General features: G+C 48.7%; 2 protein-coding genes across 3 annotated transcripts in view; both read right to left on the bottom strand.

Annotated features, from left to right (window-relative positions):
- SCUBE1 (signal peptide, CUB domain and EGF like domain containing 1) overlaps nt 1-25,243 on the bottom strand; it is a 1,434,630-nt gene that overhangs the window by 191,409 nt on the left and 1,217,978 nt on the right. The gene's annotated exons all lie outside the window — the stretch shown is intronic.
- On the bottom strand, nt 1,916-25,054 carry LOC115090698 (histone-lysine N-methyltransferase 2B-like). Of its 2 annotated transcripts, none has more exons than XM_029600132.1 (5): nt 24,778-25,054; nt 10,604-10,694; nt 10,407-10,463; nt 9,282-10,198; nt 1,916-3,285 (listed from the first exon to the last, which is right to left on the bottom strand). In XM_029600132.1, exons 1-4 carry the CDS (start codon nt 24,829-24,831, stop codon nt 9,711-9,713), a joined length of 690 nt encoding a protein of 229 aa, XP_029455992.1. In that variant the 5' UTR covers nt 24,832-25,054; the 3' UTR covers nt 1,916-3,285; nt 9,282-9,710. The 2 variants fall into 2 exon arrangements, with proteins under 2 accessions (XP_029455992.1, XP_029455993.1); XM_029600133.1 differs by having other exon boundaries at nt 9,282-9,374.

Here is a 25,243-nt window from a genome sequence, read left to right as displayed (position 1 = left end):
GGGAGGTGCATGGTAGGCCTAACACTGCTGCTTCACCACTGGCTCCATGCTCAACCTTTTGCTCCTCTGCCCCGAGTCCCCCTAGTTCTCAGGCTGCAGAAAAAAACAAAACAAAACAGTATTGAGGCTTACAGCCTGCCTCCTCCTGCAGCAGCAACAGGCAGTCAGATCAACAGGAACCTGTTAATCCAGGGTTTTGCCTGCATCCCCCTAACCACTAATGTGAGTGAAAAAAAACCCTATTTTTAAAGTTAATAGGCTGCCACTACTGCTCCTGCACTTTTTCGGGGGTGGGGGAGAAAGAGTATATTAGTGTGTGTGACTATGAGTAAGCATGTGTGACACTGTGTGATAAAATTTGTGTGAGACTGAGTATTTGTGTGTCAGCATTTGAGAAAGTGTGCGTGTGTGTCAGTGAGCATGTGAAAAAGTGTGTGTGAGACTGGGCATTTGTGCATGTCAGCATGAGAGAAAGTGTCAGTGAGCATGTGAGACAGTGCCTGTTTATATGAGACAGTGAGTGTGTGTACCTGTGAGTGCCTGAGAGAGTGTATATGTTAAATGTGTGTATATAAAAGCAAGAGGAGAAAGTCTGTGCACATCCTTCACTCCTGACCATCTCTGGAATTTTGGAATCAAAAGAAAATGTTCCGAAAATCTTATCTATCTATCCATTTATTTATTTATTTATTTATTTATTTATTTATTTATTAATAAGGGATTTTATAAAAATCTTTATTGGTTTTGTTGGGTGTTGTCTGTAGTTTTGAAATATTTTATTGGTGTTTGGAAATTTTTTAAAATATTTTATATGAAATTTTAATTATTGGGTATTATATTTCTCAAATGTTTGAAATATGTGTAGTGGGTCCCCCATTCTCTATGCTTTAGCCTTAGGGGCCAATGCAATAAAGGCGCGTAGAAAGCGGGTGCTGAACAGTCAGCACCCACTCTCTTAATGCGTGCATGGTGCCCCAAAGGGGGCGCCATGCAATATTTAAATTAGGGTTCGCGTTAGCTAACACAACCCCAGGCGGTTTTCGTAACTGCCGTACGCCGGTCACAAAAACAGACGCCGATAAACCCGGCGTCGGTTTTCGTGACTGCCTTACGGAAGTCAGGGAAACCGATGCTGGAGGGAACGGGCGGGGCGGTGGCTGGCGGTGAGGGCCACGGCAGATGTTGCCCGGGAAGAGCTGACACGCGACTTGATCTCCCGCCTCCCCCCCTCTCACCCAAGCAAAATAAAACGGAAGTGGAAGGGAAGAGTGGCGGCAGTGGTGCGATATCGGGGACCTCTCTTGGTGGGTGCTTGCTGGGACGGGTCCGATAGGTGTGGGCCGCTGCTGAGGTGAAGTGTGTGTGGGGCTGTGGGCGGTTCAGCAGGGAAAGTTCCGCTCCTCGCCCTAGATTCGGCTGCTCCATGGTTATGCATTAGATATAGAGAGAGATTTTTTGTTTTGTTGGGGCTGCTAGGGGGATTTGGGTTTATTGGCGTCGATTTCGTGGCTGTCCGCCAGTAACGAAAACCAACGCCGTTAAACTTGCCGTCAGTTTTTGTGATAGGCCCGATTGTCCAATTTTTTTTTCTTTTATTTCTTTTCTTTTTATTCTTTTTTTGATGCGCACATCTATTAACGCCTGCTCCTGGCAGGCGTCAATAGATGACAGTTAAATGTGTGACTCCCGATGCACATTTTCTTTTTGCATCGGGAGTGAATGCCTGATAGCCTCATTCACATGCATTTTCATGTGATGAGTGCTATTAGATTCACTCCGCATAAGGGGATTAGTGCCTATACAACCCACGTCCAACTGCGGGTTATAGAGTGTGCTTGGCTGAGCACACTGTATTGCATTGGTCCCAGTGAGAGGAAAAAGGAGGCAGACTGGCTGTTCCTTAAGTACAGTTTATTTACAGTGAAAACAAAGCGCAATGCAAATCAAAACAAATTAGGCAGCTCACCTTGAAGTTCAGGTATCTCACAATTACTGTGTTCACACATAACAGGTCTTAGCATATCCTTGGTTCCTGCCTGCCCCCTGGTGCCTCTCTAATCCTTTTGGGCTGAAAGGATCCTCCCTGGGCCCAGAATTCCTGGCAAGTCTCCTAAGCTAGTCTGAGGGAGTTTCAGGTATACTTCCTCACAACTTCTTTGTTTCCTTCTACACAGATGCTGGCTGGTGGGAAAGTTTACTGGGATAATTGGCTACTCTTTCATGGCAGATTTAGACATATGATGCTTTAAATACCAGCAGGGATGATCTGTGATCACTGTCCGCTGAACGGCCCGATGCATGTATTGACTGGTCTGACAGTTGGTTGGCTAGTGGTCGGTGTCTTTGGGGAGATATTCACCCCTGTCATGAATAGGCAGATACGCATTTCCTAAACTTTTCACCTGAATAGGGGTATATCTGTCAGATATGCGCCACAACCTGCCCCTGTAGGCAGAAGAGACTAGTATACCCTAGTGATGGGTAGGTCAGAGCCTTGTATGGGGGGGTATGTCTCCCTGCATGCTTCTGCCCATGCAGAAGGTGGTGGGGGTGGGCATGGCAGCCTCCCTATGGCAGGGTGCTTGAGTAGTATTGGGAGGAACAGGCACTCTAATGGTTTTGATGAAGTTGTGAACCCCGGGCCGAGGTGAGAGATGTCTCCGCCCACAGGGAGGAGCCCCATGGGCCTCACCGTCAGTGGGTGTGGTCTCAGCAACGTAGAACACAGCTGTGAGAGAGACTTTATTAGGGAGAAAAGATAGTACATAACCCGAGGAGCAGAAAATGTAATAAACACAGTCTTTGAGCAAATACAGTAGTGAAAATGATAATGTAGATATGAAGATCCGGTAGTAGCCCGCAGCGCAGGGTACACCAGGAGATTCCTGCAGGCTGATGGAAATACCTGAGTGCAGATCTGGTAGTGGTCTGCAGCGCGGGTATGCTGAGGAAACTGTACTATAGATGCCAAGGAGGCAGAGGTTTGTGATACAGGAACCAGGCCGTAGACCTTGTATAGATGGACCAATATCCTGAGGCACAGGATGAGTAGCGTAGACAGACTGAAGAACGGTAGTGGCCCGAGGAATGGGGTATGCCATGAAATCTTCAGTGAGGTTGATAGAAGTTGGAGAATGTACTCACACAAGGAAGTCCCAGCAGAGATACCCGAGGAGTGGGTCAGGAAGTCCTAGGCAGGAGGGCCCTCCGAGGAGTGGATAACCAAGATGCGGAAGAGCCTCCGAGGAGCGAATACTCAGAGCGTCCAAATGCCAGGAGGAGAGTCTGAAACAGAAGATCCAAGTTAGAGCGGATTTAACAAGCGAGAGAACTCCATGCTAACTTGTCTTAGCAATGGGCCAGTCAGTATAAGTACACTAGCGGTGCTGACGTCATCGGGAGGGGACACCCCCGAGGTTCCCGCCATGACTTATATATAAGGAGGTCCTGCGCACACGCCTAGGTGATGCCGGTTGGCAGTGCCCACGCTGTCCTGGGGACGCTGGGGAAGTTGGCGTTGGTTGGCGGAGGCCGCCATTCTCCCAATGATTGTCGGTGCAGGGAAAAAAGAGGTGAGCATGAGAGGTCGCAGTCATCTGCGACCAAAGCGCACAACACACTCAGCTTAGGGGAGAGGCTGGAAGGCTCATACAGGCATGGCTAGGGTCACAGCCTTGGAACAAGTAACCTTGGCCAGGTGGTGTGACCAGGTCAAGCCAGGTATTGAGCCAGGAAGACAGCAGGTCTGCTCACTGATAACAGGATGTAAGGCTGATGGGCTTGCTGAATGGCAATTTGCCCGGTTAGGCTCCCCTCTGGGACAACTTCAATCCAGCAAGGCTCCTTATGCATGAAGCAGGTCATGGTTGCAGAAACCCAATAGCACCTTCCAGAGATTAGGAAAGGTATAGTTTGGCTCAAGCACCCTAAGTAAATTTCCTTATCAGATATCTAATAAATCCAAAGGTTTGGTCTGGATTATTTTGTGTTGCATGTTTTCCTTATGTGAAGGGACACCTGTCCCGGTTAATGGCCTTTCACAAAATTTCCCACGCAATATGTGGGTAAATATACACATGTATGTCATGTTTGTGCATAGGTTTACCCGGACTGAGCAGAGGCGTTAATAGATGACAGTTGATAGTTAATAGTTAATAGACAGTTAATAGATGATAGTTGGGAGACACACATTTTCTTTTTGCATTGGGAGTGAATGCCTAATAGCCTCATTCACATGCATTTGCATGTGAAGTGCGCTATTGCATTCACTCCACGTTAGACGCACGTTAAATAGGCGCTATACCCCTTATTGCATTAGGGGATTGATTAGCGCCTCTTTTACCCGCATCCAACTGCACATTAACAGTGTGCTCAGCTCAGCGCACCATATTGCATCGGCCCCCTTAGTTAGGAGTGCTAGAGGTCTGGGTGGAATCTGGATGGAGTCCAGGTGGGGAGGAAGAATAATCAATAGGTCTTAGATGTGTAAGTTTACTGTAAGTGCTTAAATGGACGTTTTGAAAATTGCTACTTTAGTATGTTACATTTACATATGTAACTCCTTTGAAAATTACTTGCTAACGGGCCGATACAGTACAGATGCGTAAGAAAAAGTGTGGCAGTGTCCGGCGTCCGCTCATTTGACGCGCGCACATTTTGGTTCGCAATCCGCTCGATTCGGTATTCAAATTAGACGCAAATCTAAGCGGCGCCAAAGGAGCGCCAAAAGCGAGCCTTTCAAGCGGTAGGTGTTCGCAATTGATTTTACCGTATAGGACACTATAGAGCGCCTACACAGTATCTAGGGTGCGCTGCTTCCAAACATGTCATTTCTATGGAACGGGAAATGTCATTTTGAAAATGTAACGAAATGTTCCATTCCAAACTTTTCATCGATCTGGAAACTTATCCCATTGTTCCCTCTTTGTGACATCATCGCCGAGTCATAATCCTACCTTGAACGTGTATATAAATCGCATCGCCAAGTAAAAAAGTCCCTTTGTATTTGGTTCGGGCCAGGACAGAGCGGTTACAGCGGTACCTTTGGATATCTTTGGAAGATCGACAATGCTTTCAGCAGGTAAGGGCATATTGTTGGATGGTTCTTTCCAACAGACCCCGGATGGACACGGAATGGACGCTGGGACCGCTGCCCTGAGCATCCGGACATCCAAGATCGGAGGCCCCGCTACATTCCACGTCCAGGTGCTCAAGGCAGCGGCCAAGGACACTGGAAGGTAGCGGGGCCTCTGATCTTGGACATCCGGTGTCCATTCGGTGTCCATGCGGGGTCTCTTTCCGAACGTCCATGATCGGAGGCCCCGCTACCTTCCAACGTCCATGGCCGCTGCCTTAAGCGCCCGGACGGTGGAAGGCAGCAGGGCCTTGAATCATGGACGTTCTTGCCTCTTTCCGGATGGCCATGGACGTTGGACGGTAGCGGGGCTTCCGATCATGGACGTTGGAAAGAGGTGGGAATGTTCATGATCGGAGGCCCCTACCTTCCACGTCCGGGTGCTCAAGGCACTCAAGGCAGCAGCCATGGACGTTGGAAGGCAGCGGGACCTCCGATCATGGACGTCAGTGGGAACATCCACGATCGGAGGCCCCTACCTTCCACGTCCGGGCGCTCAAGGCAGCAGCCATAGACGTTGGAAGGCAGCGGGGCCTCCGATCATGGACGTCCGGAAAGAGGCGGGAACGTTGATGATAGGAGGCCCCGCTACCGTCTACGTCCGGGTGCTCAAGGCACTCAAGGCAGTGGCATGGATGTTGGAAGGCAGCGGGGCATCTGATCATGGACGTCCGGAAAGAGGCAGGAACATCCATGATCGGAGGCCCCTACCTTGCACATCTGGGCACTCAAGGCGCTCAAGGCAGCGGCCATGGACGTTGGAAGGCAGCGGGGCCTCCAATCATGGACGTTCAGAAAGAGGCGGGAACGTCCATGAACGGAGGCCCCTACCTTCCACATCTGGGCGCTCAAGGCAGCAGCCATAGACGTTGGAAGTAGGGATGTGAATCGTTTTAGGACGATTAAAATTATCGTCCGATAATTTTAATATCGTCTTAAACCGTTATGGAACACAATACAATAGAGATTCTAACGATTTATCGTTATAAATCGTTAGAATCGTGAGCCGGCACACTAAAACCCCCTAAAACCCACCCCCGACCCTTTAAATTAAATCCCCCACCCTCCCGAACCCCCCCCCAGATGAGTTAAATAACCTGCGGGTCCAGCGGCGGTCCGGAACGGCAGCGGTCCGGAACGGGCTCCTGCTCCTGAATCTTGTTGTCTTCAGCCGGCGCCATTTTCCAAAATGGCGCCGAAAAATGGCGGCGGCCATAGACGAACACGATTGGACGGCAGGAGGTCCTTCCGGACCCCCGCTGGACTTTTGGCAAGTCTCGTGGGGGTCAGGAGGCCCCCCACAAGCTGGCCAAAAGTTCCTGGAGGTCCAGCGGGGGTCAGGGAGCGATTTCCCGCCGCGAATCGTTTTCGTACGGAAAATGGCGCCGGCAGGAGATCGACTGCAGGAGGTCGTTCAGCGAGGGTTCCGGCGCCTCGCTGAACGACCTCCTGCAGTCGATCTCCTGCCGGCGCCATTTTCCGTACGAAAACGATTCGAGGCGGGAAATCGCTCCCTGACCCCCGCTGGACCTCCAGGAACTTTTGGCCAGCTTGTGGGGGGCCTCCTGACCCCCACGAGACTTGCCAAAAGTCCAGCGGGGGTCCGGAAGGACCTCCTGCCGTCCAATCGTGTTCGTCTATGGCCGCCGCCATTTTCGACGCCATTTTGGAAAATGGCGCCGGCTGAAGACAACAAGATTCAGGAGCAGGAGCCCGTTCCGGACCGCTGCCGTTCCGGACCGCCGCTGGACCCGCAGGTTATTTAACTCATTTGGGGGGGTTCGGGAGGGTGGGGGATTTAATTTAAAGGGTCGGGGGTGGGTTTTAGGGGGTTTTAATGTGCCGATTTTGCGATTTTTAGATTTTCACGATTTTTCACGATATTTTACCCCCCCAAACGGCAACAATTACGATTCCCTCCCCCTCCCAGCCGAAATCGATCGTTAAGACGATCGAGGACACGATTCACATCCCTAGTTGGAAGGCAGCGGGGCATCTGATCATGGACGTCCGGAAAGAGGCGGGAACATCCATGAACGGAGGCCCCTACCTTCCACATCCGGGCGCTCAAGGCAGCGGCTATGGAATTCTTTATTGCATGCTCTGCATGTGCTCCTCTTCTCTTTTGTTGATTTTCACTATTGTATGCTATGCATGTGCTCCTCTTCTGTTTTGTTGATTTTGACTGTTTACTGTGCTCCTCTTATCTTTTGTTGATTTTGACTGTTTAATGTTTGCTATGCATGTGTTCCTCTTCTCTTTTGCTGATTTTCACTCTTTAATGTTTGCTATGCATGTGCTCCTCTTTTGTTTTGTTGATTTTCACTCTTTATTGTATGCTCTGCATGTGCTCCTCTTCTGTTTTGTTGATTTTGACTGTTTACTGTGCTCCTATTCTGTTTTGTTGATTTTGACTGTTTACTGTTTGCTATGCATGTGTTCCTCTTCTCTTTTGTTGATTTTCACTCTTTATTGTATGCTATGCATGTGCTCCTCTTCTCTTTTGTCAATTTTCACTCTTTATTGTATGCTCTGCATGTGCTCCTCTTCTGTTTTGTTGATTTTCAATCTTAATTGTATGCTCTGCATGTGCTCCTCTTCCGTTTTCTTGATTTTGACTGTTTACTGTGCTCCTATTCTGTTTTAATTTTGACTACTGTTTGCTATGCATGTGTTCCTCTTCTCTTTTGTTGATTTTCACTCTTTATTGTATGCTATGCATGTGCTCCTCTTCTCTTTTGTCAATTTTCACTCTTTATTGTATGCTCTGCATGTGCTCCTCTTCTGTTTTGTTGATTTTCAATCTTAATTGTATGCTCTGCATGTGCTCCTCTACCGTTTTGTTGGTTTTGACTGTTTACTGTGCTCCTATTCTGTTTTGCTGATTTTTCACACTTTATTGTATGCTTTGCATGTACTCCTCTTCCTTCGGGGTCATTCTGTTATTGATTTTCGCTCCATTCATTGATCCCTTTCCTGTTTTTTTTCTCCTATTCAGACAATCATGCCAGGAAAACATTCCATTGCACGGGTAGAGGCAGAGTCCAGAGATCAGCAACCGCTGGAAGGCACTAATTCAGGCTGTTGCTTGATGCTGTCCATGGGCCTCTCTTGTTTCTGGTTCAATATTTTTTTCATTAATTCTGCTTCTGTCAATTTCCGTCATGCTGTCTCTCCATTCAATCCCGATTCTTCTTTTTTTCCTCCATTCAGGCATTATCATGGCTGGAAAAAGTACTGTTGCGCAGGTTGAGGCAGAGTACAGTGAACATCAAGAGCAGGAAGGCACAAGTTCTAGCCAGCCGTCCAAAAAGCGAACCCGCAATGCTCACTTCATGGATGAATAAAAGGAGTTACTGTGCCATGCTGTCTGTGACAAATATAAAGTTCTCTTCCAGTCCAAGGTTTCTTGCTCCACGAAGAAACGGATTTTGGAGAAGATCTCGCAGGATGTGAGTTGCCTTTCTGTCTCACCCAGGGACGTAAAATAGGTACAGCACCGGTGGCGCGACACTAGAAAAGAGATAAAAGAAAAGGCTGCCAAAATTGACGCGGCAGCAAAGAGGACCAGCAGAGGACCACGTTGTAATATTGTGTTGACACCTATGGAGGAGCTGGTTCTCAGTACTTGAGGCCAGAGGTAGTCGGCGGCGTGCACACACAGTTCGGCGCTGACACAAGGGCAAGTAGAGGTAGGCATAAACATATATCTTATTTGCATTGGATATTGACTTTTGTGTTGCTGAGGGGTAAACTGACAACTCTAACTGCAACCTCTTTCTCCATTTTTCTCCACAGATTGCGTGAATGATGGTGATGTTACTAGTGACGAATCCATTCCCATGCCTGATGATTTTGTATTCCCCATGTCAAACGCGGACTCTCCCAGCCAACACGTCTCCACAGAAGAAGTGGTCACACTTAGTCTGTTTTATGTGACTCTTGAGAGCCAACAACCTGAGGCATCTGCGGCCCTAGAAGCATCTATAACACAACCTGAGGCATATGTCACCATGGAACCATTTCTAGCATCAGAACCATCTCCGCTACAGGCTGCTGCTCCACCGGCACAGGAAATATCACAGGACGTGGAACAGGCATTATTCGGAATAGAAGGCCTAAGGGAGCAGTTTATGAATGGAATCACCTCTCGACAGGATCAACACAATGACTTGATGCTCCAGGAAATTAGGTTGATCCGAGCCGACATCAATGGTGCACTGGCTCCCATGCGATTTTGCTGAAGGAAATGACAGAATTGATCGGTGCCGTTAGAGATGGCGCCTCAGCTTTTCGTTCCATTAAACAATAAATTTTAAATAAAATATTTTTTTTTATAAACTGATGTTTCTTTTTTATGTGGCATGCCACGCCTCATAACACACAAAAGCTTCATGCAATAAGTATTGTAAATAAATTGGTGAAATCAAACTCATACAATTTTTAAATTCAAAAAAAAATATTTTTTTTTTAACTATTTACAAATTTTTTTTTGTCAAAATAAAATTATTTTTTTCTGAAGGCATGGGGAAGGAAAGGGGAGGGACTGCACCATGGAGGAAGAGGAGTATCATCGTCATTGAAGTTGATCAGACGGTGCCCTTCCCGCAGGATCCCGTGCCATGACGAGCAGGGACTGAGCTCCTACCATTGTGCTCAGGAGCTCAATGATCTCCCACTGGCCACATCGCAGGTCATGCAGGATGGTCACTGCCTGCACTGCCATTCCCTCCTGGACCTCCAGGCTGCGGATCAACCATGCCTGGAGAGCCAGCACAGCATCCAAGCGTCCCTCAATGGCTGAGGGCCCTTCCCCGGCTGCTGCGCTGGCTTCCGGCTGTCGACCCGCCCCTGGAAGCCCAGGAGACACAGGGTTGACAACGTCAATGATGATGTCCTCCTCGTCTCCCATGGCAGGTGGGGCAGGAGAGAGCGGGGGTGGCAAAAAAACGTGGGGAGGCTCAATAACTGGGGGGGGCCTCAATAATGGAGAGGGGCTCAATAACTGGGAGGGGGTGATAATGGCGGGTAGCGGAAGATCGCCTTTCTCCTCTGCCAATGTGTCTGAAAAGAGAAAAAGTGAAAGCGTTACTGCTGTCGCACATGCAAACATCCAGAACAGTATGAAGGAGAACTTATCGACATTTTAAACAGGACCCTAACCTCTAGCATTACAGTGAGCATGACATTTAAAAATGCAAATGTGATCGGCATGCCACACGGCATTAAACATCCACATACTTTTACTATGCTGATGCTATTAAAGGCTCACCTTGCTGTTCTTCTAGAGGAGCAGATTCAGTGGTCGATGACCCCTCCGTGGTGCTCTCTGAAAACCAAAATAGCAAAAGTGTCACAGCTGCGCATGCAAAGATCCAGAATGGTACAAATGTTAAATTTGTTATTGACATTACTAAAGAAGACCTTGCCGCTTGCATGGCAACCATGACATTTGCTAACAGCACATACCTTCCTCCGCTCTGCAGTGGGCCCACAGGTCCCGCAGGTATTCGGGCTCCTCCTGTCTGATGCGCCTTGCCCGCTTTTTCAATGCCTTAACCTGGAGGGAATACAACAGAAATAGGAAACACAAGTTGATATAAACTTTTACTTTGCTTTTGAGGCAAAAAACAATTCAAATCAAACAAGTCAAGTGTCAGTTTTTCTTTTCTCACCCACAGCAATACAAAACAACCCTTAAAATACTAAATATAATTTTACTTGGTTTTTTTCCTGCATGCTAGAAGCTTACAAGTAACATAGACCAGACCTTAGCCAAGCACAACATAGGCCTATGAACTTACTTCCCTCGGGTAGGAAGACTGGGCGTTGAATTGCGCCCTGAGCGCCCGCCAGGCTTCATCACCCCAGTCCTGGTCCCGCGGGCGCCCAGTGCTGAAGTAAAGGTGGCATTCGTCAGCGATGATGAGGGAGGCCAGCAGCCTGATATCACCTTCAGAGAAGTTGGGCATCCTCCCACACGGCATGTTTGTGTGCTGGAAAGCATTAACAAAATGGTCGTCCGGGCATGGCGTGCAAGCACCCTGCCACCTGCTCCCGGCATCTGTACAGGTGATGGACCCGTGGACCCACAGGGACGCCTAATTGTAGACGCCGAAAGAAGGCCTGATGCAGCGTCCTTCACCTGGCATCCATACAGGTGTCCATGTCTGCAATGGACCCATGGAGCCGCAGGGGTGACTAATTGTAGACGCCAGAAGAAGGCCTGGCATGGCATCCTTCATCCGGCATCCATACAGGCGTCCATGTCTACGATGGACCTGTGGAGCCGCAGGGACTTCTAATTGTAGTTCCCGGAAGAAGGCCTGGTGTGGCGTCATTCACCTGGCGTCCATACAGGCATCCATGTCTGCGATGGACCCATGGAGCCACAGGGACGCCGAAATAACTTAATGTAAGAAGCTATAATAAAAGGAAAGGAAGCTATTTATTGAGGATTAAATGGCAACACAATTTATACTTCAAGAACTATAAATTATGCAATGGAAAACACAGAGAAGACAAGGGAAAATTCAAACTCTATTTTATTTGTTTCACAATTATTTGTTATTTTAAATCGACTTTTCTGCTTGCTGGAAAATGGTTTGATGGATGGATGGATCAGCTTGCTGGGAAATGGTTAGATGGATGGATCACAGCTCCTAAAAGAAACACAACACAAGATTAAACATACTGTACAGGCATTAAAAGTATTATATCTCGAATTTTGCAGAGCTGTGAGCAACAATAAAAGCACCATATCAGTATGGAGAAATGAATGTATAACACATAACAACTTACAGGAGAAATAAGTTTCGATGATCCTTCGTCGGACATCATTCCCCCGTGCAGTGTTGTCCGCCTCAGTAGTCGGTTCCACAGGAGGATCTGGCGGCAAGTTTTCTGCTACCTCTGCATCCACACCAAATCGCTGACAAATGTTATGAAGCATGCAGCAGGCAACAATGATGTTCGCCACCTTTTCTGCACTGTACTGCAGGGCTCCCCCAGAGTGATACAGACATCAGAATCGTCTTTTCAGAACTCCAAAAGTCCGCTCGATAACGTTTTTGGTGTTGGCATGAGCCTCATTGTAGCGTTTTTCTGCTGCAGTGCGTGGAGACTGGAGTGGAGTTAGCAACCAGGGCTTACAGCCATAGCCGCCATCACCTATAGGGGGAATAATCAGGAATGTATGAAAAACAACTTTATAGCGCTTAACATCTTAAACACATCACATATATAAATGCACACATAGGGGTAGATTTTCAGAGGGGTATGCGCGTAAGATACGCGTGTACCCCCTGAAAACCTACCCCAACCCCCCCCTGCGCACGCCGAGCCTATTTTGCATAGGCTTGGCGGCGCGTGCAAGCCCTGGGACGCGCGTAAGTCCCGGGGCTTTGCAAAGGGGGCGTGTCGGGGGCGCATCGGCGGCATGTCGGTTGGGCAGCACAAATTTCGGGGCGGGGCAGGAGGCGTGTCAGGGGCATGATGTCGGCCCGGGGGCGTGGTCGAGGCCTTGGACCAGCCCCCGGGTCAGGTGATGGCGCACCAGCACCCTGCTGGCAGGCGTAAATCTGCCAACAAAGGTAAGGGGGGGTTTAGATAGGGCTGGGGGGGATCGGTTAGGTAGGGGAAAGGAGGGGAAGGTGAGGGGAGGTGGAGGGAACAGGCAGCGCACGCCGGGCTCAGCGAGCACAGGTTGCACAAATGTGCACCCCCTTGCGCGCGCCGACCCCGGATTTTATAACATACGCACGGCTACGTGCGTATCTTATAAAATCCAGTGTACTTTTGTTTGCGCCTGGTGCACGAACAAAAGTACGCGTGCGCGTAAATTTATAAAATCTACCCCATATTATATACCGGACATCCCAGATACAGAATCCCAGGCTGTAGCTGATGTCACTTACCAAGTAGCCAGCCTTCACCATGCTTCCCCTCTGGGAAATGAGTGCCCATAGACGAATGTGCCAGAATGTAGGTGTCATGGCAGCTCCCAGGATACTTCGCTACAACATTTAGAATCCGAAGGTGTGCATCGCAAACAACTTGAACATTCATTAAATGGAAGTGCTTGTGATTCCGGAAGGAACTCTCTTCCTCCGACCTGGGGGTAAACGCAATATGGGTACAGTCTATAGCACCCAACACGTTCGGCATCCCTGCAATACTAATGAACCCACTGCAGATCTGTTGCATCTCCACTGGATCAGTAGGACACACGATATGCTTCCTCATCCGCTTCATCATGTCCTTCAAGACCTGTGCCAGATACCGTGAGAAGGAGGCCTTTGTCATACCCGCAATGACACTCACAGGGGTTTGAAAACTTCTGGTACCAAAAAAATTTAAGGCACCAAGAAGTTTCGTCAACCCTAGCACAGCATGGTGGCGATTGACCAGGTGCTCAAGGTCACAGCGCAGATCTTCATAGAGGAACAGGACTGCCCGTGAACTCAGCTTGGTAGGTTCGGACAACATCTCACTCCGACTTGCCAAAGAGAGTTGTCTGTGGGCGAATGATACGCCCAGGTCTGCCGAAGGCCCGTCCTGGTCTGCCGATGTCCCTGTCCTGTGCACGGACGGCTCTGTCCCGCTGTGCCTGCATGAAAAACAACACAAGAAAATCAGCATAACCTAATACATCTTGATGATTCATTTAACAAATATACATTAACAATAATAATAGAAGTGGAGCCTCAGGGACGCCTAATGCTAGATGCCGGAGGAAGGCCTGGCGTGGCATCCTTCTCCCGACACCAGTACAGGCATCCGTGTCTCCCCGGGACCCGCAGAGCCCCAGAGATACCTAATTCGAGACGCCGGAGGAAAGTCGGAAGCAGCGTCCATACAGGCATCCATGTCTGCGATGGACCTGCGGAGCCGCAGGGACGCCTAATTGTAGACGCCGGAAGAAGGCCTGGCGCAGCGTCCTTCTCCCGACGTCCATACAGGAGTCTGTCTCCACTGGACCTGCGGAGCCTCAGAGACGCCCAGACAGAAAAATGCTAACATTAGATATTAAAAAACAACACATATACATACCTCCTCTGGTCTTTGTGCTGGTCTTTGTGTCTTTGTGTTGGCTGTTGCCTCCAATAGACCATCTAGAATTCGCTCGCAGAGCATTTTTTAATCTCGTTCTCACCCATAGAAAAAAGATCGCCAAAGCCAATATATACATGTAGTCCATGACGCTGTCCGATGCTGTCTGTTGGATATTCATGACTGTCAAGAGCTCAGCACCACACTAACGCCAGGGTCAGGGTAGGCGGTAAATATTGAGGGTAAAGACGCAGAAAATGTGCAGATTAAAGACACACTATTTTGGGCACACGTTACTGTATCGAGGGGAATAGCTAATCAAGTCATTAAACATCATTAAACACCATTAACATACCATCTACATGCGGCAGGTGCTAATTGTAACGCGTCGTTTTCAGCACGCACTAAGGACGCGGAAGAGCATATACTGAATGACGCGTCCGTCTTACGCGTCTAAAATGCAGTCCAATTCACGTTAAAAAGTGTGCAAGCCGGGCTGCGCTTTACTGTATCGGCCCGTAAGTGAGCACATGAGCAGCAGCTCAACAGTAGAATATGTCTGTATCTGAGTCACTAGTTGGCAGTGTGGTTACCTGATCACTTGGCATCTTGTTCAAGAACTGATTGGTTAGCAAAAGACTTTAACACCAGTTCAGGAATCCAAAAGAGACAGAAACAGGATGGAAGCAGCCCAAAGAAAGGTAACCAAAATAGTGAGGGTTCTGTATCAAAAACCATATGAGCTGAGACTGAAGGACTTGAATATGTGTACCATGGAGGAGAGGAAAGATAGGGGAGATGCAATGCAGACTTGTAAATTACTGAAAGGCACTAATGATACACAAGAATGTTGGGATTACTACCTGATAATCCCCTTTTCCTTAGTGTAGACAGATGGACTCAGAACAAATTTATTTATTTATTTATTTTTAATTTTTATAGACCGAAGTTCTTGTAGGAACTACAAATCAATCCGGTTTACATACAACTTTTAAATGCCCAAAAGAGTAGTGGGCTTTACATAGAACAGTTGAACAATAAAACAGGTAACAATAGAACTAACAATAAATTATGGAACAAATAGAATAGAATAGATGGGATAGTATCCGCGTGCTAGTATCCGCGGATACTAGCACGTATCCGTGCTAGTATCCGCGCTAGTATCCGTGCACGTGCTAGTATCCGCGGATACTAGCACGTGCTAGTATCCGCGGATAGTATCCGCGTGCTAGCAGTTGGAGACGTATCTGACGTCAGCACGGGGGCGTATATATCCCCACAGGAAGCGTAGCTATTCAGTAATCTTCCTTGCAAAGGCTGTTATAGATGTGTGTACTGATGCTCAGTGAAAAAGTGAAACAGGATTCCCCTGACCGATTGATAGTAGCTGGAGACCGCCAGCATTCCCAACCGGAAGGCGTGGACACCTGGTAGAGTGTACGCTCTTATGGAAACAGATGACATGGCTTACCTTGAATCGGTGATACCCATGTACGCAGGCAGCTGGGCGGGATGCTGAGTCCATCTGTCTACACTAAGGAAAAGGGGATTATCAGGTAGTAATCCCAACATTTCCTGGCGTGTAGCCAGATGGACTCAGAACAAATGGGATGTACAAAAGCTTTACTCCCAGCCTGGGCGGGAGGCTGCCTGAGGCCCATGTAGTACCGCCCTCGCAAATGCCGAGTCCTCCCTGGCCTGGACATCCAGCCGATAGAACCTGGAGAAGGTATGGAGGGAGGACCACGTCGCCGCTTTACAGATTTCCGCAGGCGACAGCATCCTAGATTCTGCCCAAGATGCAGCTTGTGCTCTGGTAGAATGAGCCTTGACTTGTAGAGGCGGAGACTTCCCGGCCTCTACGTACGCTGCTCTGACAACTTCTTTAATCCAGCGGGCGATGGTGGGCCGCGAGGCCGCTTCACCTAGCTTCTTCCCGCTGTACAGGATGAACAGATGGTCCGTCTTTCGTAGGTCTTGTGTAAGTCCCAAATATCTGGGCAGCAATCTGCCAATGTCGAGATGGCGTAATAAACGCCCTTCTTCAGATTTCTTCAGACCCACCGTGGTAGGCAAGGATATGGTTTGATTAAGATGAAACTGTGAAACCACTTTGGGTAGAAAGGAGGGAACCGTACGAAGATGGATAGCCTCCGGAGTGATTCTGAGAAAGGGATCACGGCAGGACAATGCTTGTAGCTCTGAGATGTGGCGGGCTGAACATACAGCCAGCAAGAACACCATTTTCAAGGTTAGAGAACGAAGAGACAGGCCCCGAAGGGGTCTGAAGGTGGAACCCGCGAGGAAATCCAAAACAAGGTTGAGGTTCCACAACGGCACAGGCCACTTCAGTGGCGGACGAATATGCTTGACTCCCTGCAGGAAGCGAGAAACATCCAGGTGCGTGGCGATGGTCTTGCCATCCCTCCTGGGACCATAGCAAGACAGCGCAGCCACCTGAACCTTGATGGAGCTGAGGGAGAGACCCTTCTGAAGTCCATCCTGCAGGAAATCCAACACAATAGGGATTGTGGTTGCATGTGGATTGGTGCCGTGAGTGTCGCACCATGCTTCAAATACTCTCCAGATCCGGATGTATGTGAGGGATGTGGAAAACTTGCGAGCTCGGAGGAGGGTATCCATCACGGGCTCCGAGTAACCCCTCTTCTTCAATCTAGCCCTCTCAAGAGAGAATTGAGCCGGATCCTCGTGAAGAATGGGACCTTGGTGTAGAAGGTCCCGGAGAGGAGGCAGGGGAAGGGGCTCCCCTGCCAGTAGTCTTCTCATGTCCGCGTACCAGGGTCTTCTTGGCCAGTCTGGCGCCACTAGAAGGACTAGGCCCCGGTGTCTCTGAATCTTGCGGATGACAGCGCTTAGCAGAGGCCATGGAGGAAAGGCGTACAGTAGGGTCCCTGGAGGCCATGGCTGAACCAGGGCATCGATTCCGTGTGAGCACGGGTTGTGCTGCGGCTGAAGTATCTGGGTACTTGAGTGTTGGACTTGTCGCCAGAAATCCATGTCCGGAATCCCCCAATGAGCCACAATCATCTGGAAGGCCGTGGGTGAGAGCTGCCACTCTCCCGGATTTAGGCCTTTCCCTGCTGAGGAAGTCTGCTGTGGTATTGTCCTTCCCGGCAATGTGGACGGGCGGAGATGTCTGAAGTTCACCTCTGCCCAAGTCATCAGAGGGGCGATCTCAGAGATACCTGTCGGCTTCTGGTTCCGCCCTGACGGTGATGTATGCCACCGTGGTGGCGTTGTCGGACATCACTCTGACTGCTCTGTTCTTCAGTCTGTGAGCAAATCGAAGGCATGCCAATCGGACAGCCCGGGCCTCTAGACGGTTGATGTTCCACGCTGACTCTTCTCTGTTCCAACCGCCCTTGTGCGGTGAGTTTCTTTGCAGTGTGCGCCCCAGCCGCTCAGGCTGGCATCTGTGGTGAGGCAGGCGTCCACGTGGGTGAGGACATCTTCAACCCCCTGCTCATGTGGTTGGACTGCAACCACTACCGTAACTGGGTCCGCACTCTGGCTGGTAGAGGTAGGTGCGTGGAGTAGGAACTTAGATGGGGGCTCCAGCGAGAGAGCAGGGCGTGTTGTAGAGGCCTCATATGGGCCCTCGCCCAAGGTACCACTTCCAGAGTGGATGCCATGAGGCCAAGAACCTGCAGATAATCCCAGGCTGTGGGTCGACTGGCTCCCATCAAATACTGGATATGCTGCTGAAGTTTCAACTTTCTCTTGGTTGTGAGACTGACCGTGTCTGACCGGGTGTCGAACTGTACTCCCAGGTATTCCAGTGACTGGGAAGGCTGTAGGCAGCTCTTGCTGAGGTTGATAACCCAGCCCAGGCTTTCCAGAAGGGCTATCACTCTGTCGGTGGTCCGAAGGCTCTCCTCTCGTGACTTCGCCCTGATCAGCCAGTCGTCTAGGTAGGGATGGACCAGAATTCCTTCCCGCCTGAGTGCCGCCCGCTACTACTACTACCACCTTGGTGAATGTCCGTGGCGACGTGGCCAACCCGAAGGGCAGAGCCCGAAACTGGAAGTGGCGGCCTAGAACCTGGAAGCGTAGGTAGTGCTGATGATCCGGATGGATCGGGATATGCAGGTATGCCTCTGACAGGTCTAATGCCGTGAGGAATTCTCCTGGCTGTACTGCGGCCTTGACGGAGCGTAGAGTTTCCATGCGAAACCTCGGGACCCGTAAGTATTGATTGACTGACTTGAGGTCCAGGACAGGCCGAAAGGTACCCCCTTTCTTGGGTACCATGAAATAAATGGAATAATGTCTAGAATTCACTTCCCAGGCAGGTACCGGGATGATGGCTTTCAAGGACAGGAGCCTCGCCAGGGTAGCTTCCAATGCTGCCTTCTTGTGTATGGGACACGAAGATTCCACAAACTTGTCCGGAGGGAGATGATGAAAGTCCAGATAATATCCCTCCCGGATAACAGCGAGAACCCACTGGTCCGATGTAATCTCGACCCATCTGGGGTAGAAGAGGGTCAACCTGCCCCCTATGGCTCCATCCCCCAGATGAATCGGCGGATTCTCATTGGGAGGTGCGGCCGGGACCCGAGCCCGGACCCGCTCCCCTCTTGCACTGCTTGGTCCGAAAGGACTGATTCCTGGCCGGAGGACGTGGTGCTTGGTAGCGACCCCTGTAAGGAACGAAACAATGGGAACTCCTGCCCCTGGAGGGCCTTGGAAAGGCGCGCTGGCCCCTTCGGAACCGATCTTCCGGCAATCTGGGCACTGGAGAGGCGCCCCAAGCACTGGCCAGTTTATCAAGGTCGCTGCCAAATAGAAAAGAGCCCTTGAAGGGCAATCTGGTGAGGCGTGTTTTAGAAGGCGCATCAGCCGACCATCTTCGGATCCAGAGCTGCCTCCTGGCGGCTACGGAGGAGGAAATCCCTTTAGCTGTTGTCCGGACCAGGTCAGATGCCGCATCTGTAAGGAACGAAAGAGCGGATTCCATGTCCGCCGCTGGAGCGTTGTGTCTAACCTGTGACAAACAGGCACGCGTCACCACCGTGCAGCAGGTGGCGATCCGTAAAGATAAAGCTGCCACCTCAAAGGCCTGACGCAGAATGACGTCCAGTCGCCGGTCATGCGGCTCCCTGAGGGCCGTCCCCCCTTCAACCGGAATGGTAGTGCGCTTGACCACAGCGCTAATCAAGGCGTCCACCTGAGGGCACGCCAGCAGGTCCTGGATAGCCGGTGCCAATGGGTACATGCTCTTCAGAACCCGACCCCCTTTGAAGGCAGCCGCTGGTGCCGCCCATTCTAAATCGATCAGTTGTTGCGCCGCCTGTAAGAATGGAAAATGGTGGGCCGTAGGACGAAGACCTTCCAGCAGGGGGTTCTGCGCAGAGGGTACCAAAGCGCTGGGACCTGTAATATCCAATTCTGCCAGACACTGAGACACCAGGTCGGAGAGATCCTCCTTAGGGAAGAACCGCCTCATGGTTCGATATGGCTCAGTCCCTGGAGGGAGGTCCCCCTCGTCCGGGAGTTCGGACTCGTCCTGTGAGACCTCCTGGTCTGACTGATCCGGACCATCCATCGGTGGGAAGTACCGCTCGCGATCAGGTCGTGATGGTCCAGGAACCGGATCCGCAGGAACTGCCACCGCAGCAGCCGCCGCAGGCGTAGCCACCGCAGGAACTACAGGAACAGCGGGAACTGCCGGGCCTGGATGGGCAGCCGTTTGCATTTGTACAAAAGCATGAATTCCCTTAAAGAGATCCACCCAGGAAATGGAAGCAGCCTCCAATCGCCGGGTTACAAGCTCCCCCGGGATGCCTGATTGGTCGAGACTGCCCCCTAACTCCGGGGTAGCCCCTGGGGAACTGTCCACAAATCGTGGTTGAGACTGGTCCTGGCCCGAAGGTCGCACGGCCCCCTCACATTGGGCACACAGAGAATCTGGCTCATCCCTGCGCGTGGCCCTAAGGTGGCATGCAGAGCAGAGGCCAAGGGCTGCAATGCCTGAAGCAGGCGGCGCCGTCGCTGAAGACTCTGCAGTGTTCTGATCCATTGAACAATAGGCGCTAAATAATAATATGCGGCAGCAATAGGCGCTTAATACAACAGGCGCTCAACAATAATATGCGGCAGCAATAGGCGCTTATAGGCGCTTAATACAACAGGCGCTCAATAATAATATGCGGCAGCAATAGGCGCTTAATACAACAGGCGCTCAACGTGTGTACCGCAATAGGCGGCCAAGACACCAGCGCAATGGTATGCAATAAGCACACAGCAATATGCAGTTAGCAATATATACGCAATGGCCTTCAATAGGCATTCAGCAAGAAGCGGTTAGTCATATACGCTCAATTTGCATTCAATAGGTATTCAGTAATAAGCGGTCAGCAATATGCGCTCAATGTGCATGCAATAAGCTTTCAGTAAGAAGCGGTCAGCAATATGCTCTCAATGTGCATTCAATAAGTTTTCAGCAATGAGTGGGCAGCAATATGCTCTCAATGTGCATTCAATAAGCGTTCAGCAATGAGTGGTCAGCAATAAGCTCTCAATGTGCATTCAATAAGCTTTCAGCAATAAGCGGCCAGCAATATGCTCTAAATGTGCAGTCAATAAGCTTTCAGCAATAAGCAGTCAGCAATATGCTCTCAATGTGCATGCAATAGGCTTTCAGCAATAGGCGGTCAACAATACACGCTCAATGTGCCTTCAATAGGCTCACAGCAATAGGCGGGCAGCAATATATATTCAATTGGTATTCAATAGGCTTACAACAAAAAGCGGTCAGCAATATACGCTCAATTTGCATGCAATAGGCTTCCAGCAAGAAGCGGGCGGCAACATATATGCTCAATGTGCATTTAATAGGCTTTCATCAATAAGCGGTCAGCAAGATACGCTCAATGTGCATTCAATAAGCTTTCAGCAATAGGCGGCCAGCTATATGCGCTCAACAATACACCGAAACCAAGCCAAGGAGGAGGAAAGCCGCGCCTATTACGGGCGCGGAGTACCTGAGCAAGGCCCCACAATGGCGTCCTCCACGGCGTGCCACGCCGCCGATCCTCTGCGCTTCAGAGACCAGCTTCGGCGCTTCCCGGCTGGAACACAAGCGGTCTCCGGCTGCGGGGGAAGGGATCACCTCACCACCGCAATTGAGGATATGCACCCGCTACCTCGTCCACGCCGGGACCGAGGGCCTCGTATGCTACACCCGAACGTCGTCCAGGGGCTGTGTCACTGCCGTGCTTCGGCAGGACCGAGGACTTTCACCGCCGGGGGAACACGGCAATCACCCCGGGAGCTCGCTGTGGGAGGAACCCTTGGGTATCTACCGCAGGAGCGCGGGGCTCTAAGTCGAATAGACAGGAAAAACAAAGTAGAATCTAGAATCATAAGAAAAGAGAAAAATTAAAGTAGTCTTGGAAAGCACGCTCAACTAGCGTGCAGGCACTCCAAACTGCTTTGGAGATGGAAATTACTGAATAGCTACGCTTCCTGTGGGGATATATACGCCCCCGTGCTGACGTCAGATCCATCTCCAACTGCTAGCACGCGGATACTATCCCATTTGTTCTGAGTCCATCTGGCTACACGCCAGGAAATACAACCTTTTCCAATGGAAAGAAATCTGTAGAAAAAGGATTATGATATGAAACTCCAAGGGGTTAGGAACGATGTTAGGAAATATTTCTCCAAGGGTTGTGGATGCATGGCATGCCTTCCCAGAAGAGGAGATAAAGTTCAAAAGGGTATGGGATAAACACAGAGGATCCATAGTATCTAAAGGACAGAAATGTAAAAAAAGAGGTAATCTGCATGGAGCAGCAGTTATTGCCCTAAAAGACATAAAACAAAAACTTGCTGGGCAAACTGGATGGCCTTTTTCTGCTGTCATTTACTGTGTTAACCAGACTTGTGAGGGGCACGGGGCCAACCTGTTGAATGCTTCAGTTATTAGTTCCTTGAAGTTTACTTCTTGTCCAAGTGAGTCTGAATGGAAAAGTTTGTAATTTAAACCAAACTGAAAGTGGTCCAGTGAAGGGGATTGTATGAACCCTTGAATTACTTGCACTGCTGTTCTTTACCTTAACTGTTAAGGGAGACAGGCTGATACCCAGCCAGAAAATTCCTATAATTGTAAACTGTGGTTTAGCACCTGTAAGGAGTTAGTGTTGGTGCTAGCAAAGACCTGGTATCCCTACATAATGGAAATTAAAGAACAGCTGTTTTTTCCTTGTGAATTAAGAACTGTATTTAAATCAAAAGGTGAGATGAAGTGTGTTTAAATCAGTATACCTGCTAAAACTAGTGTCATTAAGCTAAGAGGATCAGGCTCAAGGAATCTTAAATGTTGGTATTGGTTCTTGCCACTTATATTACAAGAAATGTGCTGCCATAACCTAATTCTAATTGTGACTAGCTTGATAAGTGCTGTGATGTATTTTTACTTTAGTTGATAGCCTTCTGCGGAAGATTGGTTAAAATCGAGAGAGAAGTTCTGTGCCTCTCTTGTTTTATTTACTACCTAAAGAATTAGATGAATAAAGTGTTAAGAAGCTGTATAATTGTGAGTCTCATGTTTCCAGCCTTATAAATGGGAAAATGTTGACTGCCAGGACCTGAGATGTTTGAGAGAAAAAGTGTCATTATTAGAAAACCCATTCAGAATTCAGGAGGGGAAGGTAGTCCAAGTTAGAACTGACAGACTTTCCCTTGCCATTAGCAAATTTACTGCCACACTAGCCATTCACTGTAAGTCTTCCACACAAAACCAAAGCAGACTGCAGCACCCCCTTGTGGAGCAAAAACCAGTACTTCGTAGCATATATACAACTTTCTTTGCAGTTGACAGGGATGATTTAGAGTCTTTTAACTCAAATCTTTTCTTTACTTATAGGCAAATGAACTATGTTTGCTTTTATTGGAATCTATCAGGATGCCCTAATTCACTTGCTTAGTATTCTTTGAAGATACCTCCCTCAGAATCATGCACTGCTGAGTGACTGATTAAAAGCTGCTCTGTCTCCTAATAAAGTATAAAAGATTATTTAAGTTGCTCTATCTCCAAATAAAGTACAAAAAAACTATTGAAACAATTACTTTGTGTATATGCAAAAATTTAGTTCACCACCTATTAAGCGGTGATTAGCATACATGTTAAATGTATAACTGTGTTTTAGTACGTTGACCCCCTTTAATTTTGAATGTACTAGTATTGTAGTTTTTAGGGTAATTGAGATTTAGTGTATTTTTCTCTAGTATCTAACCAAACTCCTAATGTCCACAATCCAGTAATGCAAATAAAGCAATAGAGTGAAAAGTTCTTATTGAATTATGCTTCTCAAAATATCTTCTCACAATTCATTATATCAGTAAAACTAAGGCCTAGATTTATCAAAATGTGATAATTTTCTCATGAATAATGCCCGCAATAAGGAAAAGGGGCATGGTTATGAGAGAGAGAGATGAAGAGAGAGAGAGAGAGACTCTTTATAAGGCTTTCATAGTAGTCAACTATTTATACAGCTATAGGAGGGTCAGCTAGAAACTCGAGGTGAGGATTTGGTGGTGGTCTTGGGGCCAGTTTTACATACCGAGTGAGACATACAAACAGCACCTTAGACCTCGGTAAAGATTTGACGTGATTTGGAGTGAGGGAAGTCAGACTAAGATGAGATTACTTCAATGTTCTCTTGCCCTAGCTTGATTGTACCCTGATAGAGAGTCCATCAAGCTAGGGCAAGAGAACATTATAGAAATCTCATCTTTGTGTGAGCTTCCTCACTCCAAATCATATCAAATCTTCACTGAGGTCTACTGTGCTATTCATACATCTCACTCTGCATGTAAAACTGGCCCCAAAACCCTAGACCATCACTAAATTCTCACCTCGAGTTACTAGCTGACCTTTCTATAGCAGTATCAATAATTGATTACTATATGAGCCACTCTAGAGGCACTCTTTTCCTCCCCCTCCCACCCCAAAATGCCCTCCACAGAATTTGTTTCAGGCATATTGCACAGCTTAACACCAGGAAAAAAGGTGCATTTATTTCTGGCATTAAACATGTGCAATAATGCCCCTCATTTTCATTGATCCAATCCCACCCCTTTGAATAAATTTGTAAAATTTGCATTCGCACTGTGCATTGCAATAACTATCATGTGCATTATCGCCATAACACATTTTGATGAATGACCCTGTAAATTAGAGATCAGTCAGAAAACTGTTGCAAAACCCACCCATAATCCAAGCATTTGCCATCAGATGGGGTTAGGTAGATTGTAATTTAAGATTAATTCAGTGTTTTCCAATCTTTTCAAGCCCAAGGCATACCTCCATTAACAAAAACATTGTGTAGCTTACCAGCCTCCACAGAACAGGCAGTACATAGATGGAGAGGACTCATTTGATCAAAAGAAGAGCTACAGAATCAGTGATAACCCCACTAATCTCTTCCAAATTTTGAAGCATAGAGAGAGAGGGGGCAGAGACACACATGAACTCATCCTAATGGATCAGCTCCCTCTATACACAAGTGCAAAAGAAAGGAAAAGTCAGTGCTGTGTGGACTTCTGGCTTACTGATAAGTTACCTTGGCTGTTCCATGTGGCTGCCAGAGCTCCTCCACTGCTGCTGTTCCCAACATACAGAGTGAGTCACATTCAGTGCTCAGCACACTGTCCCCATCATATTCAGCTTAGGGATAAGATTGAGGCCAGAAGAGCTGGAAGTGGAAGACGAGGAAGTGCTGTTTGCAATGTATGTGCTGCACAAAGTGGGGCCCAGCTATCTGTGTCCAGCATGTTGACCATTAATTATTAATGGAGGAGTAGCCTAATGGTTAGTGCAGTGAGCTGCTGCTCCTTGTGACCTTGGGCAAGTCACTTCACCCTCCATTGCCTCAGGTACAAACTTAGGGCCTAATTCATCAAGGTATTTTTCCACATTCACAGAATGGGAGAAAACTCTTAGTGAGCCAGGCAGTTAGATTGTGAGCCCTCTGGGAGACAAGGAAAAACCTACAGTACCTGAATGTAATCTGCTTTTGAAGTGTCTGA

Source organism: Rhinatrema bivittatum, chromosome 4, assembly GCF_901001135.1.
Source record: "Rhinatrema bivittatum chromosome 4, aRhiBiv1.1, whole genome shotgun sequence".
Taxonomy (NCBI): Eukaryota; Metazoa; Chordata; class Amphibia; order Gymnophiona; family Rhinatrematidae; genus Rhinatrema; species Rhinatrema bivittatum.
The sequence above is the reverse complement of the archived record's forward strand: the minus strand, read 5'-3'. Positions and strand labels throughout refer to the sequence as shown.

Coding starts and splice junctions, on each gene's coding strand:
- LOC115090698 (XM_029600132.1), bottom strand. CDS start 24,831: ATGTTGGGAACAGCAGCAGTGGAGGAGCTCTGGCAGCCACATGGAACA. Junction 10,464..10,603: donor CCACTGCAGAGCGGAGGAAG/GTATGTGCTGTT, acceptor TTTGGTTTTCAG/AGAGCACCACGGAGGGGTCA. Junction 10,199..10,406: donor TCCTCTAGAAGAACAGCAAG/GTGAGCCTTTAA, acceptor TTCTCTTTTCAG/ACACATTGGCAGAGGAGAAA.